This window comes from Phaenicophaeus curvirostris, chromosome Z (genome assembly GCF_032191515.1).
Source record: "Phaenicophaeus curvirostris isolate KB17595 chromosome Z, BPBGC_Pcur_1.0, whole genome shotgun sequence".
NCBI lineage: Eukaryota > Metazoa > Chordata > Aves > Cuculiformes > Cuculidae > Phaenicophaeus > Phaenicophaeus curvirostris.
In genome coordinates, this window is record NC_091431.1 from 74,519,017 (window position 1) to 74,532,918 (window position 13,902).

At 50.6% G+C, this 13,902-nt stretch overlaps 1 protein-coding gene and 2 non-coding genes across 3 annotated transcripts in view; all 3 read right to left on the reverse strand.

Annotated features, from left to right (window-relative positions):
- RPL17 (ribosomal protein L17) overlaps positions 1 to 13,902 on the reverse strand; it is a 111,794-nt gene that overhangs the window by 557 nt on the left and 97,335 nt on the right. The window contains exons 2-6 of the mRNA XM_069881022.1: positions 3,228 to 3,282; positions 3,104 to 3,144; positions 1,828 to 1,962; positions 890 to 988; positions 68 to 259 (exon numbers count right to left, since the gene is read on the reverse strand). Of these exons, the coding sequence (XP_069737123.1) occupies positions 68 to 259; positions 890 to 988; positions 1,828 to 1,962; positions 3,104 to 3,144; positions 3,228 to 3,267 (507 nt within the window). The 5' untranslated portion in view covers positions 3,268 to 3,282. The remainder of the gene's footprint in view (positions 1 to 67; positions 260 to 889; positions 989 to 1,827; positions 1,963 to 3,103; positions 3,145 to 3,227; positions 3,283 to 13,902) is intronic.
- LOC138733768 (small nucleolar RNA SNORD58) lies at positions 474 to 542 on the reverse strand. Its single transcript, XR_011339461.1, has one exon. It is a non-coding gene; the product is annotated as a small nucleolar RNA SNORD58 (small nucleolar RNA).
- LOC138733769 (small nucleolar RNA SNORD58) lies at positions 3,361 to 3,429 on the reverse strand. Its single transcript, XR_011339463.1, has one exon. It is a non-coding gene; the product is annotated as a small nucleolar RNA SNORD58 (small nucleolar RNA).

Genomic DNA, 13,902 nt, shown 5'->3' on the forward strand with positions numbered 1-13,902 from the left:
ATGGTATCATCATTCCTGTTCCTTGACCGCAACGTTCAGAAGGAATAAGGGTTATGATGCCTGGTACCTTTTTCTTCTGAGCCACCTCCTCCTCCGGCTTGGGAACAATCTGCTCCTTCTCGGTGAGGATCATCTCGATGTGGCAGGGGGAGCTCATGTAGGGGTTGATCCGCCCGTGTGCTCTGTAGGTGCGCCGGCGCATTTTGGGAGCCTTGTTGACCTGGATGTGCTCGATCACCAACGAATCCACATCCAGACCCTGACGGGGGGGGGGGAGAAGGTTAAACCTGTGACTCATTTTTCCCTTCAAATCAATGATATGTGCAGCAGAAACATGAATAATTGTCCCCCATGCACACGTGCCAGCAAATAGAAGAGCAGTGTTGGAGCACAGAGTCTTTGCCACACAAGCACCACCCAAATCCAGAACATCAGCTGTTGTTCTGCATGGCACCATGAATAAGAGAATGCTGATGGCTCAGAAAGAGTATTATTATTTCATGGTTGTTCCAAAGGTGTCCTAAGATCAGTCATCACTGCCATCACAGCTACCTAATCAAGTGCTGAGTGCATTAAAGACACAAACTGACCAAGAGCCCGTGGATTTTGCTTTGTTTTGCAGACTTTGAGAGAGTCCAGACGCCCTTGGTCTAAATAGCCAAGAACCATACACACACACCCCACCTGCCTGTGACATAAACTGTTACTCACATTTCAACCTGAAAAATGCACACAGACCAATTCAAACCAGCTGTACAGAAAACCCTCTAAACAACTCTGGTTTTAGCAGGCCTTATCCTGCCTTCCACCTCAGAGCTACGGAGCCTAGCGGTGTCGATGCATCACACGACACAAATTCTGTGCATCTTACAACAGAGACACTGCGTACCTTGAGCTCAGCGTTGCTCTCTGCGTTCTTCAGCATGTGCAGCAAAAACTCGGCACTTTTCTTAGGCCAACGTCCCTGCGTCCAGCCCCACTGCTTGGCCTGAAAGAGGGAAAGTGTTTTTATCCCAGTACAACACAACCTACCCATTACACACCATTACCTTGCCATTACTATCCTTTCTATAAAAAAACAAGGAATGCTGGGGTTGGAAGTTCCCCCTGGAGCTCATCCAGTCTCACTTCCTGCTAAAGCAGAGTCACTTCCAGCAGGCTGCACAGGAACACGTCCAGGTGGGTTTGGCTCTCTCCAGAGAAGGAGACTCCACACGCTCCCTGGGCAGCCTGATCCAGTGCTCCGTCACCCCCATGGGAAAGTCGTTTTAACTCGTGCTCTGCTGCGAACCTTCCGTGCTCCAGTTTGTGCCCCTTGTCCTGTTGCTGGGCACCACTGAGTCGAGTCTGGCCCCATCGTCCTGCCCCAAGATACTGATCAGCACTGATGGGATCCCCTCCTCTGTCTGCTTTTCTCCAGGCTGAACAGAACCAGCTCTCTCACAGTCTCCTCCCAGCAGAGATGTTCCCTCATCATCTCTGTGGCCTCTGCTGGACCATCTCCAGTGGCTCCTTGTCTCTCTGGAGCAGGGGAGCCTAGAGGTGGACACAGGACTCCAGATGGGGTCTCCCTAGGGTGGAACAGCAGGGGAAGGGAATCCCATCACTGTCTTGGCCATGGTAAGATAATCAAATCTGATCAACTGATGACACTGCATGCAGATGCAGTGCTTAGTGTACAGGAATTAGGAGTAACTCCTTTCTCCCTCTGATGTTTAAGATATAAAACTATCACCGTTGATGATGGACTGTTCTCCACTCAGTTCTAACACCACTTTTTCCTTCTTCACTGTCCAGTCCCAACCCCAGCATCCTCTCAGACCTCACCTGGGCGCACCTGCCGACTCCCCCATTGTAGCGCCGGAAGGGAACACATTGCTTCTTCAGGGTGACATCCTTCAGGTATTTGGTGGCCTTGCGGATGTGCATGCCCTTTATGGCCTGGGCTGTCTCACGGGTGTTCTACCAACACAAACCACAGCATGATTTTAAACTAAGAGAATGTAGATTTAGGACTGTGTGTAAGGAAGGAATTCTTTACGCTGAGGGTCGTGAAACACTAGCGCGAGTTGCCCAGTGAGATGGTGGCTGCCCCATCCCTGGAAACATTCCAGTTCAGGTTGGATGGGGCTCTGAGCAACCTCATCAAGTTGAAGATGTCCCTGTTTCTGCAGGGACACTGGACCAGATGAGACTTTTAAGGTCCCTTTCAACCCACAGCATTCTGTGGTTCTATAACTCTAGAGTGCCTCTTAACAGATCCCTCCCCTTTATAAAAACAGAAAAAGCTCTCCTGTCCCTTTCCTGGAGCCTCTTCTTAGTGCTACAGTTTAAAAGAAGCCCTCACTCAACTAAGATTTGAGTATTTATACTTTTCATAGGTCCTCTCTGGCACTAATCCCAAAAGGGAGGGAAGTTAAGTTCCTCCTAAAATGTCAAATATGGCAATGAGAAAACAGGCTATTTAAAAATACCTACAAACGACATAATTATATCTGTAAGGGAATTACAGAAAGGAGAAAAGATCTGGTAGGAAAAATAACGGATTTAAACATCAGGGCTTAACAGAACACACTACATGTGAAATTCAAAGAGGAACTGGAACTACCCAATATCAAATAAACAGATAAGAAAAGTAAATGATATTCTTTTCAACTGCACTATACAACACTGAGCAGAGAAGCATCTGCTCAGCTCTGGTTTTGTGGTTAACTCGAATGTTCCCCGAATTCCCTAAACCTTTTCCAGAGGAATCCATGTCCTCAGGCCAAACACCATAAGGTTCCCTCAACTGACCAGTGTAACAGCTGCATTAACTCCACTTTCCTTTTAAACAGTCAAAAAGGCACAGTAAAATAAACAAAGCAGATGTTAAGATCAGCCTTGCTCGTCCTGCTCAATGCAGTACAGCTCTTTTGGACACAGGGCCTTGGATAAAGCACATTATAAGGAGCTGGAGTCAACTCAGGCTACATCCCACGCTATCACCATGAAACAACCACATAAGGAAGCAGAAGAGACACCTCGTAAAAACCGCAAATGATTAAGAAAACAACCCAAACACAGAGGAAACTGCATTCCCTGCCAGGCACAGGCTGCCTACCTTGAAGTGCACCCGCAGGTTGGAGCCCCGGGACTTGCATGCTGCAGAGAGAAAACATCAACTTTTGGAGTGAAAACCTCAACGACGTGGCCCTACGCGATCGCCCGCGGACAAAAGAACTCACATTTCGTGGGGTTCTCCGGATCCAGCGAGTAGCGCACCATCTTTGGAGCTCAGCTGCCAGAAAACAAATTAAAAGAAATACCCTTTTAAGACAAAATCGGGACTGTTCACCTCGCCGAAGCCGAGCGGGAGGAGCTGCTCAGACACAACGCTTTCTTTTCACGATCAAATCCAAAGGTGTCCTAAGAAAGTCATCCCCGCAGCCTCGGCCTCCCACCGCCGCCGCCATCCCCGCAGTCAAGGCCTCCTCCCCGCCTCCTCCCGCCACCCCCGGCCCGTCCTCCTTCCCCCGCCATCCCCGCGGATACCAAGGGCGCCCGGCGGGTGGAGCCCCCTCTCCTCCCCGGTATCTCCGGGGGAGAGGAGAGGGGCGGGCTGGGAGGATGGAAGCGGATTGAGACAGGCCCCCCCGCTCCCCGGCCGCCATGGCCTCCTCACCTCAGCGCGGCGGCGGGGAAAGAGGAAGAGGTGGGCCAGCCGGAAGCCGCGAGGGCAGCGAGATCTCGCGAGAGTTGGGCGGGGCCCGTGGGGGACGGGGGAGGTGCTGAGGGAGAGCGGTGATTGGCGCAGAGGGCTGTGGTGGGCGGGGCTTAGGCCTGCCGTGGGCTGTGATTGGACCTCGAGGCGCGTATGCGATAAGGGGCGTGGCCTGGGCACGATGGGCGGGGCTTTGTTTTGGGGCGCGGCTTGGATCCCACAGAGCCGGGCGGGGGCGTGGCCTCCAGGACAGTGGGCGTGGCTTCCGGAAAGGGGCGTGGCCTATGCTATGGGGCGTGGCCCATGTCACGTGTCCCATAGGAGCAGGGAGGGGGGTGGAGGAGGCCCTGGTTCAAGGAGTTACTGCTACAAACAGGTGAAATAGCTTTAATTTAAGCTAAAGTGAGGTTTCATCTAAGTAATCGTGTTCTTTGGAAGGGAGACCGAATGTCCCTCTGGGAGCCTGTTTTCTCGTAAAGCCGTGTTTTTCCAGACACTGTTCGTTCCTTGGAGATCATCTAATTATAGAATCACCAGGTTAGAAAAGACCTATGAGAGCATCAGGTCCAACCGTACCCGTCTGCCACTAAACCATATCCTAAAGCTCCTCATCTACATGCCTTTTGAGCACCTCCAGCCATGGGGGCTCTGACACCTCCCTGGGCAGCCCCTGCCACTGCCTGAGAACCCTTTCCGTGAAGAAATTTTAATTCATGTCCAGTCTGGACCTGTCCTGATGCAAATTCATAGAATCATAGAATCACCAGGTTGGAAGAGACCCACCGGATCATCGAGTCCAACCATTCCTATCAAACACTAAACCATGTCCCTCAGCACCTCGTCCACCCGTCCCTTAAACCCCTCCAGGAAAGGTGAATCAGCCCCCTCCCTGGGCAGCCTCTGCCAGCGCCCAATGACCCTTTCTGTGAAGAATTCCTTCCCAATGTACAGCCTAAATCTCCCCTGGTGGAGCTTGAGGCCATTCCCTCTTGTCCTGTCCCCTGTCACTTGGGAGAAGAGGCCAGCACCCCCCTCTCCACAACCTCCTTTCAGGTAGTTGGAGAGAGCAATGAGGTCTCCCCTCAGCCTCCTCTTCTCCAGGCTAAACACCCTCAGCTCTCTCAGCTGCTCCTCGAAAGACTTGTTCTCCAGCCCCCTCACCAGCTTTGTTGCTGTTGTTGAGGCCATTTCCTCTTGTTCTGTCACTTGGGTGAAGTGACCAACATCCACTTCTCTGCAACCTCCTTCCAGGGAGCTGCAGAGAGCAATAAGGTCTGCCCTCAAGCTCCTTTTCTCCAGGTTAAACAGCCCCAGGTCCCTCAGCCAGTCCTCATAACCCTTGTCCACCAGCCGCTTCACCAGCTCTGTACCAGCCCCTCAACGTCCTTCTTGGAGTGAGAGGTCCAGAACTGAACCCAGGATTCGAGGAGCGGTCTCACCAGTGCCAAGTCCAGAGGGAGGATAACCTCCCTGGACCTGCTGGTCACACCGTTTCTGATCCAAGCCAAGATGCCATTGGCCTTCTTGGCCACCTGGGCCACTGCTGGCTCATGTTCAGTCGCTGTCAACCAACACCCCCAGGTCCCTCTCCTCCAGGCAGTTTCCAGCCAGACTTCTCCTAGTCTGGAGCTGCTCAGGGTTGTTGTGCCCCAAGTGCAGGACCCGGCATTTGGCCTTGTTAAACCTCCTGCCATTGGTCTCAGCCCATGGATCCAGCCTGTTCAGATCCCTTTGGAGCCTCCCGACCCTCCAGGAGATGACAAAACCTCGTGTTCAGTGTGATCTGTGCTGAGCAGAGGTGTCTAGTCCTGTAATCGCCTCTGTTTGGCATTTTCTCCCTATCTCAAGTGCAAGGTCAAGCGGAGCTGGCTCCAAAGCTCCAAATCAGTGAGAGTTTTGACCATTGTGAAGTTCATCATGGCATTAAAATGAGTCCTTGGAGAGCAATAGAAATGCATAAGGTTTTTGGGAAAGTTTATACGCATGCTTCTAAGTGGGAAATCCATCCTGTCTCTAGCTGGTGTCTGGCTGCACACAGTCGATGGAGATGACACCCCCATGTTGCCCAGCCCTGATAAAAGAGGTTTAGTTTCTAAAACTCCAAAATGAGCCAGACAGAGTTGATTTGCTGGCATTTATGGTATTGAGAAGATGCAGGTTAACCCCACGTGTGAAGCTGAGGTGGCAATAATCCATGAAATAGAATGTCCCGGTTGTGTGGGGCCGTGGTGGGGCTCCTCACAGCCCAGGGTGCCCAGCGCCCTGAGGGAGCAGGGAATCATGGAATGATTTAGGTTGGAATGGACCCTACAGCTCATCCAGTTGCACCCCCTGCCATGGGCAGGGACACCTCCCACTGGATCAGGGGCTCCAAGCCCCATCCAACCTGGCCTTGAACCCCTCCAGGGATGGGGCAGCCACCCCTGCTCTGGGCAGCCTGGGCTGGTGCTTCCCCACCCTCATCCTGAATAATTTCTTCCTAATGTCTGATCTAAACCTCTCCCCTCCCATCAGCTGGGGCCCAGACAAGGGTGAGTTGTCCTCAGCTTTAGGGCAAGAAGAATCCATCTGGGAGTTCAGAGAGGAGCAAAACCGGGGGCTGCAGCTAGATGGCAGCTGGGGATGGGGATGAGGGGACCCCATGGCTGCACAGAGGGATCCCAGGGATTCCTCTCTGTCTGTTGCCACCGGTACTTACTGAACCGTTATACAAAAATTCAAATGCTTACTCGCTAAAATAAAAGGGTTTGTTGTTTTTTTATTTTATTTTATTTTTCCCCATTTTATGCTCTGTTGGACCAGGGGATCGAGTGCTCGCTCAGTGCTTTTGCAGAAGACACCAGGTTGTGTGGGAGTGTTGATCTGACTGAAGGCAGGGAGGCTCTGCAGAGCGAACTGGACGGGCTGGATCCATGGGCTGAGACCAACAGGGTGAGGTTCAACACAGCCAAGTGCCAGGTCCTGCGCTTGGGACACAACAACCCTGTGCAGCTCCAGGCTTGGGGAAGAGTGGCTGGAAACTGCCTGGAGGAGAGGGACCTGGGGGTGTTGGTTGACAGCGACTGAACGTGAGCCAGCAGTGGCCCAGGGGGCCAAGAAGGCCAATGGCATCTTGGCTTGGATTAGCCATGGTGTGGCCAGCAGGGGCAGGGCAGGAATCTTCCCCATGCACTCAGTGCTGGTGGGCTCTTTAGGACTGCCTGAACGGAGATAGTGGTGAAGTGTGTGTTGGTCTCTTCTCCCAAGTAACAAGTCATAGGATGAGAGGAAATGGCCTCAAGATGCACCAGGGGAGGTTCAGATTGGATATTAGGAAAAATGGTTTTACTGAAAGTCTAGTGAAGCACTAGCAGAGGCCCAGGGAGATGGTGGAGTCTCCACCCCTGGAGGGATTTAAAAGACAGGTAGGTTGTGGTACTTTGGGACATGGTTTAGTAGGCATAGTGGTGTTGGGATGATGGTTGGACCGCATGGTCTTAGAGGTCTTTTTGAAACTCTGTGATTCTGTGATTCTGTTTCCTGAATGTGGTACCCAGGTTCCTCCCGAACTGTTTAACAGTGACACATTCCCAAGCAGGCAGCAGTTTGGTGTCAGGCACCTCTCTGGCACAACAGACCCCGTGCTCAACAGCAGACCTGGGAATCGGCCGACCAGAGCGATAACTTACTCCCTGGGTAAAAGCTCTGACCAGGAGGCTATTTGTGGATCTCATGTTTAGCATTAGAAAGCCCCAAAGCTTTGAAGGTAGGATTTTGCCCAGATGGGACGAGGAAGAGCAGTGGGCCCCTCACCACAAGAAGGATGTTGAGGCTCTGGAGCAAGTCCAGAGAAGAGCAACGAAGCTGGTGAAGGGGCTGGAGAACAGGCCTTATGAGGAACGGCTGAGAGAGCTGGGGGTGTTTAGCCTGGAGAAGAGGAGGCTGAGGGGAGACCTCATTGCTCTCTCCAACTACCTGAAAGGAGGTTGTAGAGAGGAGGGAGCTGGGCTCTTCTCCCAAGTGGCAGGGGACAGGACAAGAGGGAATGGCCTCAAGCTCTGCCAGGGGAGATTCAGGCTTGAAATCAGAAAAAAAATTTCACAGGAAGGGTCATTGGGCATTGGCAGAGGCTGCCCAGGGAGGTGGTTGAGTCACCTTCCCTGGAGGTGTTTAAAAGTTGGGTGGATGAGGTGCTCAGGGACACAGTTTAGTGGTTGATGGGAATCATAGAATCATAGAATAACCAGGTTGGAAGAGACCCACCGGATCATTGAGTCCAACCATTCCTATCAAACACTAAACCATGTTCCTTAGCATATCGTCCACCCGTGCCTTAAACCCCTCCAGGGAAGGTGACTCAACCCCCTCCCTGGGCAGCCTCTGCCAGTTCCCAATGACCATTTCTGCGAAGAATTTTTTCCTAATGTGCAGCCTGAACCTCCCCTGATTGGACTCAATAATCCTGAAGGTCTTTTCCGACCTAGTAATTCTGTGATTCTGTGAAAATACATCAACTATCACAAATATTTACATGGCTGTAAACTACAGAGCTCTAATTTTGACTGCAGTTCCCCTGTTTCCTGCCTTTTACTTTGCTTTCAAGGAGAATCTCTCTGCAGTTTCCATGTACCTTTAACTTGCTGGGATGCAGGCAAATGCTATTTATTCTTTTTATATTTGAGTTTCCCGTGGAAAAAGAAGAGTTCCCAGCCCACACCTGCAATAGTATACGCTAACTTTTGTTCACAGATGCCTATTTTGAGATACTTAAGATCTGTTTTCACAAATTAGCACTGCCACTGCTGTCCAGGGGGTTAGAAAGCACTCAGCACCTCAGTACATGCACCCGCCTCGGAACAGCAATAATGCAAAGGAAATTTAGCACCACTGAAGCAGATGCATGACAGCCTGTCCAAGATAAGAGTCAGCAGAGGAAAAAAAAAACAGACAAGAAAAAACTTCCTCTCTAGAGTGTGACTTCGAGGAAACAATAGATTTCTAAAAAGAGATCTCAGATATGACTTCCAACACTTTCTTAGTGTTTCAGTTCTCCTTCTTATAGAGGAAGAACAATATTTCCAAGAGTGTGGAGTTTCCAAATGCAGTGAATTGAAACCAGCAAAAGCTGAGGTCCTGAGATCTTTCTGTGGCTTTTCCCACCATCCTGTTGAAACCTGCTCACAGAGTGCTTGTGAATGCAGTTCTCCTCCTTTGCCATTCCTGTGCTCCCTTCCACACCTGCCTCTATCTACCGATGGTGGAGGAAGCCAGCATTTCCATGGGAAACACCTTCACGTGCAGCTGCTTCTTAGCAGCAGAGCACAGAAGCAACGAGGCATTCAAAACAAGCTGGAAGAGATGTGAAACATCAGCAGTTGACACACGGTGGGAGTTATCACATGGTCATTGAGCTCATCAATTGAATCCAAAACAAACAGGGCACATTTTCTATTACTTATGTTTTCTGTTGGTTACGTTTTCTGTTTCCCCAATACGTGGAACTGTTTGTGATCAGCTGCTGAGGGGGTGCAGTGGTGGAAGAGTAGAGCTAGGACCTCCTGTGGGTGGTGTCAGGAAATGAGCTGCGTGTTTTTGTCTTTGTTGGGAGGTTACCAGCTTTTCTCAGAGGCGGCCTAGAGCATATCTGGTGCTGAGATCAGGGCTGAGGCAGCTGAGCATGTGCCCATGTTGAGATGCACCCAGATTATCTCCCCTGTGCACCAGCTGCCTTGGTATTTAGCTTGCATGCGCTGACTCAAAAAGAAGTTTTAGGTCCTAAGCAGAAAATTTAGGCACGTAAGGTCACAACCGTGTTACTGAAAACTCCTGCATAGGAAGCACCTACCTCCTAATCCTACTGGAATCTCAGCTCCGTAGGATTTTACTTTAAACTTCCTTGATGCCATCCCTCTGAGCTCCTCTGTCCATACCACCTATGGAATTCTATGATTCTATGATTCTATACCACCTGGCCCTGGTCACTGTGCTGTGCATGCTCAGGAAGACCTTGTTCTCTCAGCGAGCACTGAAAGTGAAGATCCAACTGTGTTCCAACCTCAGTTTGCGGTCAGGAAGCTCCTACTGGTAACATCTTCTCAGAAAGGGCTTATCACAAGGGCAGCAAAGGTTTCTGCCACCAGCTGAGGAAGAGACCTGCAGAAAGTGGCAATGCCCATCTTAACCCAGTGGCGCGGTGGCCACAGCCCACTCCCAGGACATGGGAGACCCATTTTCCATTTTCTTCCCTTGAGAGGTTTCAAAGCTGCATCTTAACTAGGAGGACAGAGACTATTCAGTGGCAAAGGTGTTCCCAGCCTTCCTGCTGTAGGTTTTCTGCCAAGCATCCAGCAGTGTATTGGCCTCAAACCTCTCCTCTGCACCTGCTCCTGGTTCTAGAAGGGCGCTGCACCCATCAGCCTGCTGTGGAAAAGCCCAGCAGGCAGCAAGGAGCCTACAGGTACAGGAAAGTCATATTACGCAGGTCCTTTTGTGGGTTTAGATGTGAATAAACAAGCGGCCTTATCAGTTCTGCTGGAATTGCCAAGCCAAATGTCATCCAAAGTGACAATCGGTGCCCTTGATAGCCACCATCTCTCCTGGCCAGACAGAGAGGTGAACACTGAGACAGGACTGGAGCCAAAAGGAGAGCTCACTTCCAGCCATAGGACATTCCCTGCTCACCTTCCAGAAGCTCTGCTGGAGTTCAGCCACAGCAGATGTGACAGGAGCAAACCTGTGCCTGCCCTCATCCACCCAGTTCAGGGGCAAGGATTGCTTTTAGCCCCCTACTCCGTTGCAGCTCGAGTGGACAGGCTGGAGAGTTGGGCAGAGAGGAACCTCATGAAGTTCAGCGAAGGCAGGTACAGGGATCTGCACCTCAGGAGGAGGCATTCCCTGCACCTATACAGTGGCTGACTGGCTGGAAAACAGCTCTGTGGAGAAGAATCTGGAGTCCTAGTGGGCAAGTTGACCATGAGCAAGCAATGTGTCCTTGTGGCCAAGAAGGCCATGGGGATCCTGCAGTGCGTGGGGAAGTGTGTGGCCAGCATGTCGAGGGAGGTTCTTTACTCCCGCTGCTCTGCCCTAGGGAGGCTCCATCTGGAGTCCTGTGTCCAGTTCTGGGCTCCACAGCTCCAAAAAGACAAGGAACCACTGAAGAGAGTCCAGCAGAGGCCACAGAGACGATGAGGGGACTGGAACATCTCTCCTAGGAGGAGAAGCTGAGAGAGCTGGCTCTGTTCAGCCTGGAGAAAAGCAGACAGAGGAGGGGATCCCATCAATGCTGATCAGTATCTGACGAGCATGGGGCAGGAGGATGGTGTCAGACTCTTCTCAGCGATGACCAGTGACAGGACGAGGTGCACCAGGCACAAGCTGGAGCTTGGGAAATTACACCTGGACATGAGGAAAAACTTATTTCCTGTGCTGGTGATGGAACGCTGGACCAAGATGCCCAGGGAGGGTGTGGAGTCTCTCTCTGGAGATATCCAAACCCACCTGAATGCACTCCTGTGCACCCTGAGGGACTTGACCCTGCTTTAGGTTGGACTGGGGGAACTCCATAGAGCCCTTCCAACCCCCACCAATCTGTGATTCTATGAGTTCCCCACTATCAGCTGAGGCTCACATCTGCCTCTGCCACCCTGCCTGGGGCAGTGGTTTCTAACAGAAGGGCAGGTGGAGCAACAGAAGGGTCTATGCAAAAATCCCTGAGACAGATCAATCCATTGGAGCTCATTGGCAAAGCTTAACTCTGGATTGCTAAAACACACCGTGTGTCTGCCATGTCGCAGGAGTTGACCTGGCAGGAGTTGACCTGTTGTTTGCACATGAAAGGAAGCCAATTCCTCAAATATTTTTGTTGATTTCTTGGCATCTATCTTCCAGACCCTGTTTTTGGAGTCGAAGTGTTAGGTGGGGATGTTAACCGTTGTTCACAAAGTAACTGCAAATGAGTTGCTTGTCCTAAGGGGTAAGCAGAAAATCTTGAAGACAAAGACACCTGATATTCATTTCAAATTGAAACCAGGTTGAATGCTGGAAACACTGAGGCCTTCCCACCTTCAAACAGTGGCCACACCTTCTCTGCTTGAACTCCTCTTTCCTGACCAGCTTAAGGACTCCTGTGCTCCTCCTCCTCCCAGATGTGTGACTTCTCCAGATGCACAGCTTGCTCCTGTTGTTTGCCTTTTCCTCCTACAGTCAACAAGGCAGCAGTGTCTGGGCACAGGGTAGATGAGCTCTCTAGCTAAGCTACTTGCCATAAACATGTCCTAAAATTTACTAACCCAGCCAGTGAATCCCAGGAGCAAGATCTGTGAGCCTGGAAAAGAAGGAAAGGCATCTGCAGGACATAGTTGGACCATCGTTACTAGGACAACACACTTGATCTGCATCAGTAACTGTAGCCTGGTCACTTTGAGAGCTCAATTATTTTACACATGTTTAAACCACAAGAGATGAGATTGAGATGAGATCTTAGGAAGAAATGTTCTTCTGTGAGGTTGGGGAGGCCCTGGCCCAGGTTTCCCAGAGCAGTGGTGGCTGCTCCATCCCTGGAAGTGTTCAGGGCCAGGTTGGATGGGGCTTGGAGCCCCTGATCCAGTGGGAGGTGTCCCTGCCCATGGCAAGGGTTGGAACTGGATGGGCTTCAAGGTCCCTTGCAACCTAATCTGTTCCACAGTGCTATGATTCTACAATATACTCCTGACTGTGATTTTTAAGAAGAGATGCTTCCAAAGTGGGGCAAAAGTTCCTTACTCAAGCATGTGTGTATATATATATATGTGTGTGTGTGTGTATCTGTATATATGTGTATGTATATAAATCATAACTGTATCATCTAAAATATGTGAACAGCTAGAATGTGTCTGCCTCTGAGTCTTCCCAAAACCCAAGTAATCCTCTACAAGAAGAGATTATCTACAAAATCTGTTTATTTCTGCCAGGCATGCACTGTACCCTCTCCAGGGGTGAAGAAACAGCCAAGGGAGCTCACTGTCCTGACAGCCGAGTGTCTGACCTTGCCGTCACTGCTGCTGAACCATGACACAGCAGGCACGGCACCTTCCTCCGCTGACACAGCCAGGAGCGTAGTCACAACAGAAAACCACAGTGATCAGTGATATTGTCATAATACTCAACATTTTTTTGCCGTACTGTCCTCAAGCTGTGGGTTCATCCACCCCCTGCACGCCCAGCTAGGAGGGAATCACTGGTAAAGTAAACCTGCTATGTGATGAAATAACCTTGTAGCTGGAGTTTGTGTTTATTCAGTGTATTTCTTGGCAGCAAACCATTTACGCAGGTGGGGAAGGTCTGTGACTGCTCGTTCTTGGCTTGAATTGCCAGAAAGGGACCAGCCAATCACCTTGATGAGTAAATAAAGTGCCTGATCATAAACACTCTTTGGGATAAATTAAATCCTGGGCTTTGCTCTAACCTGCCTGGCCCATAACTGAGAACTACCGCTTTAAATGTGCTTTTGGTTAAGAAGACAAAAAATTGTCCATGGAATTGGTGAAATTTCTCACAATTTGCATCCACAATTTAGGCACAAGTTAAAATACAGGAAATTCCATTTAGACAGAAATTTTTTTAAATGCAAGGATGATTGAATGCTAGAACAGGTGGCCCAGAGGGGTTGTGGAGTATCAATCCTTAGCAGTATTGAAAAAAAGAGATGGACAATACTCTGGGAAGCCACCTCTGGCTGACCCTGCTGCAGCAGGGTTACACTGGACCATCTCCACTGGCCCCTTCCAACCTCAAAGCTCCTTACCTGTGAATCCTATCACAACTTCTAAAGTTGGATTGCTATGTAACACAGCCTCAAACTCATAGAATCATGGAATGGTTTGGGTTGGAAAGGAGCTTAAAGGAATGAGGTGTCCCCTCAGCCTCATCTTCTCTGAGCTAATCAGCACCAGGTCACTCAGCTGCTCCGAGAACCCCTGTGCTCCAGCCCCTTCCCCAGCTCTGTTCCCCATCTCTGGATGCACTCCAGCCCCTCAATGTTTAGAGTCGTTTAGACTAGACATAAGGAGGAAATTCTTCATGCTGAGGGTGGGGAGGCCCTGGCCCAGGTTGCCCAGAGCAGGGGTGGCTGCCACATATCTGGAGGGGTTCAAGGCCAGGTTGGATGGGGCTTGGAGCCCCTGATCCAGTGGGAGGTGTCCCTGCCCATGGCTGGGGGGTTGCAGTTAGATGATCTTTAAGGT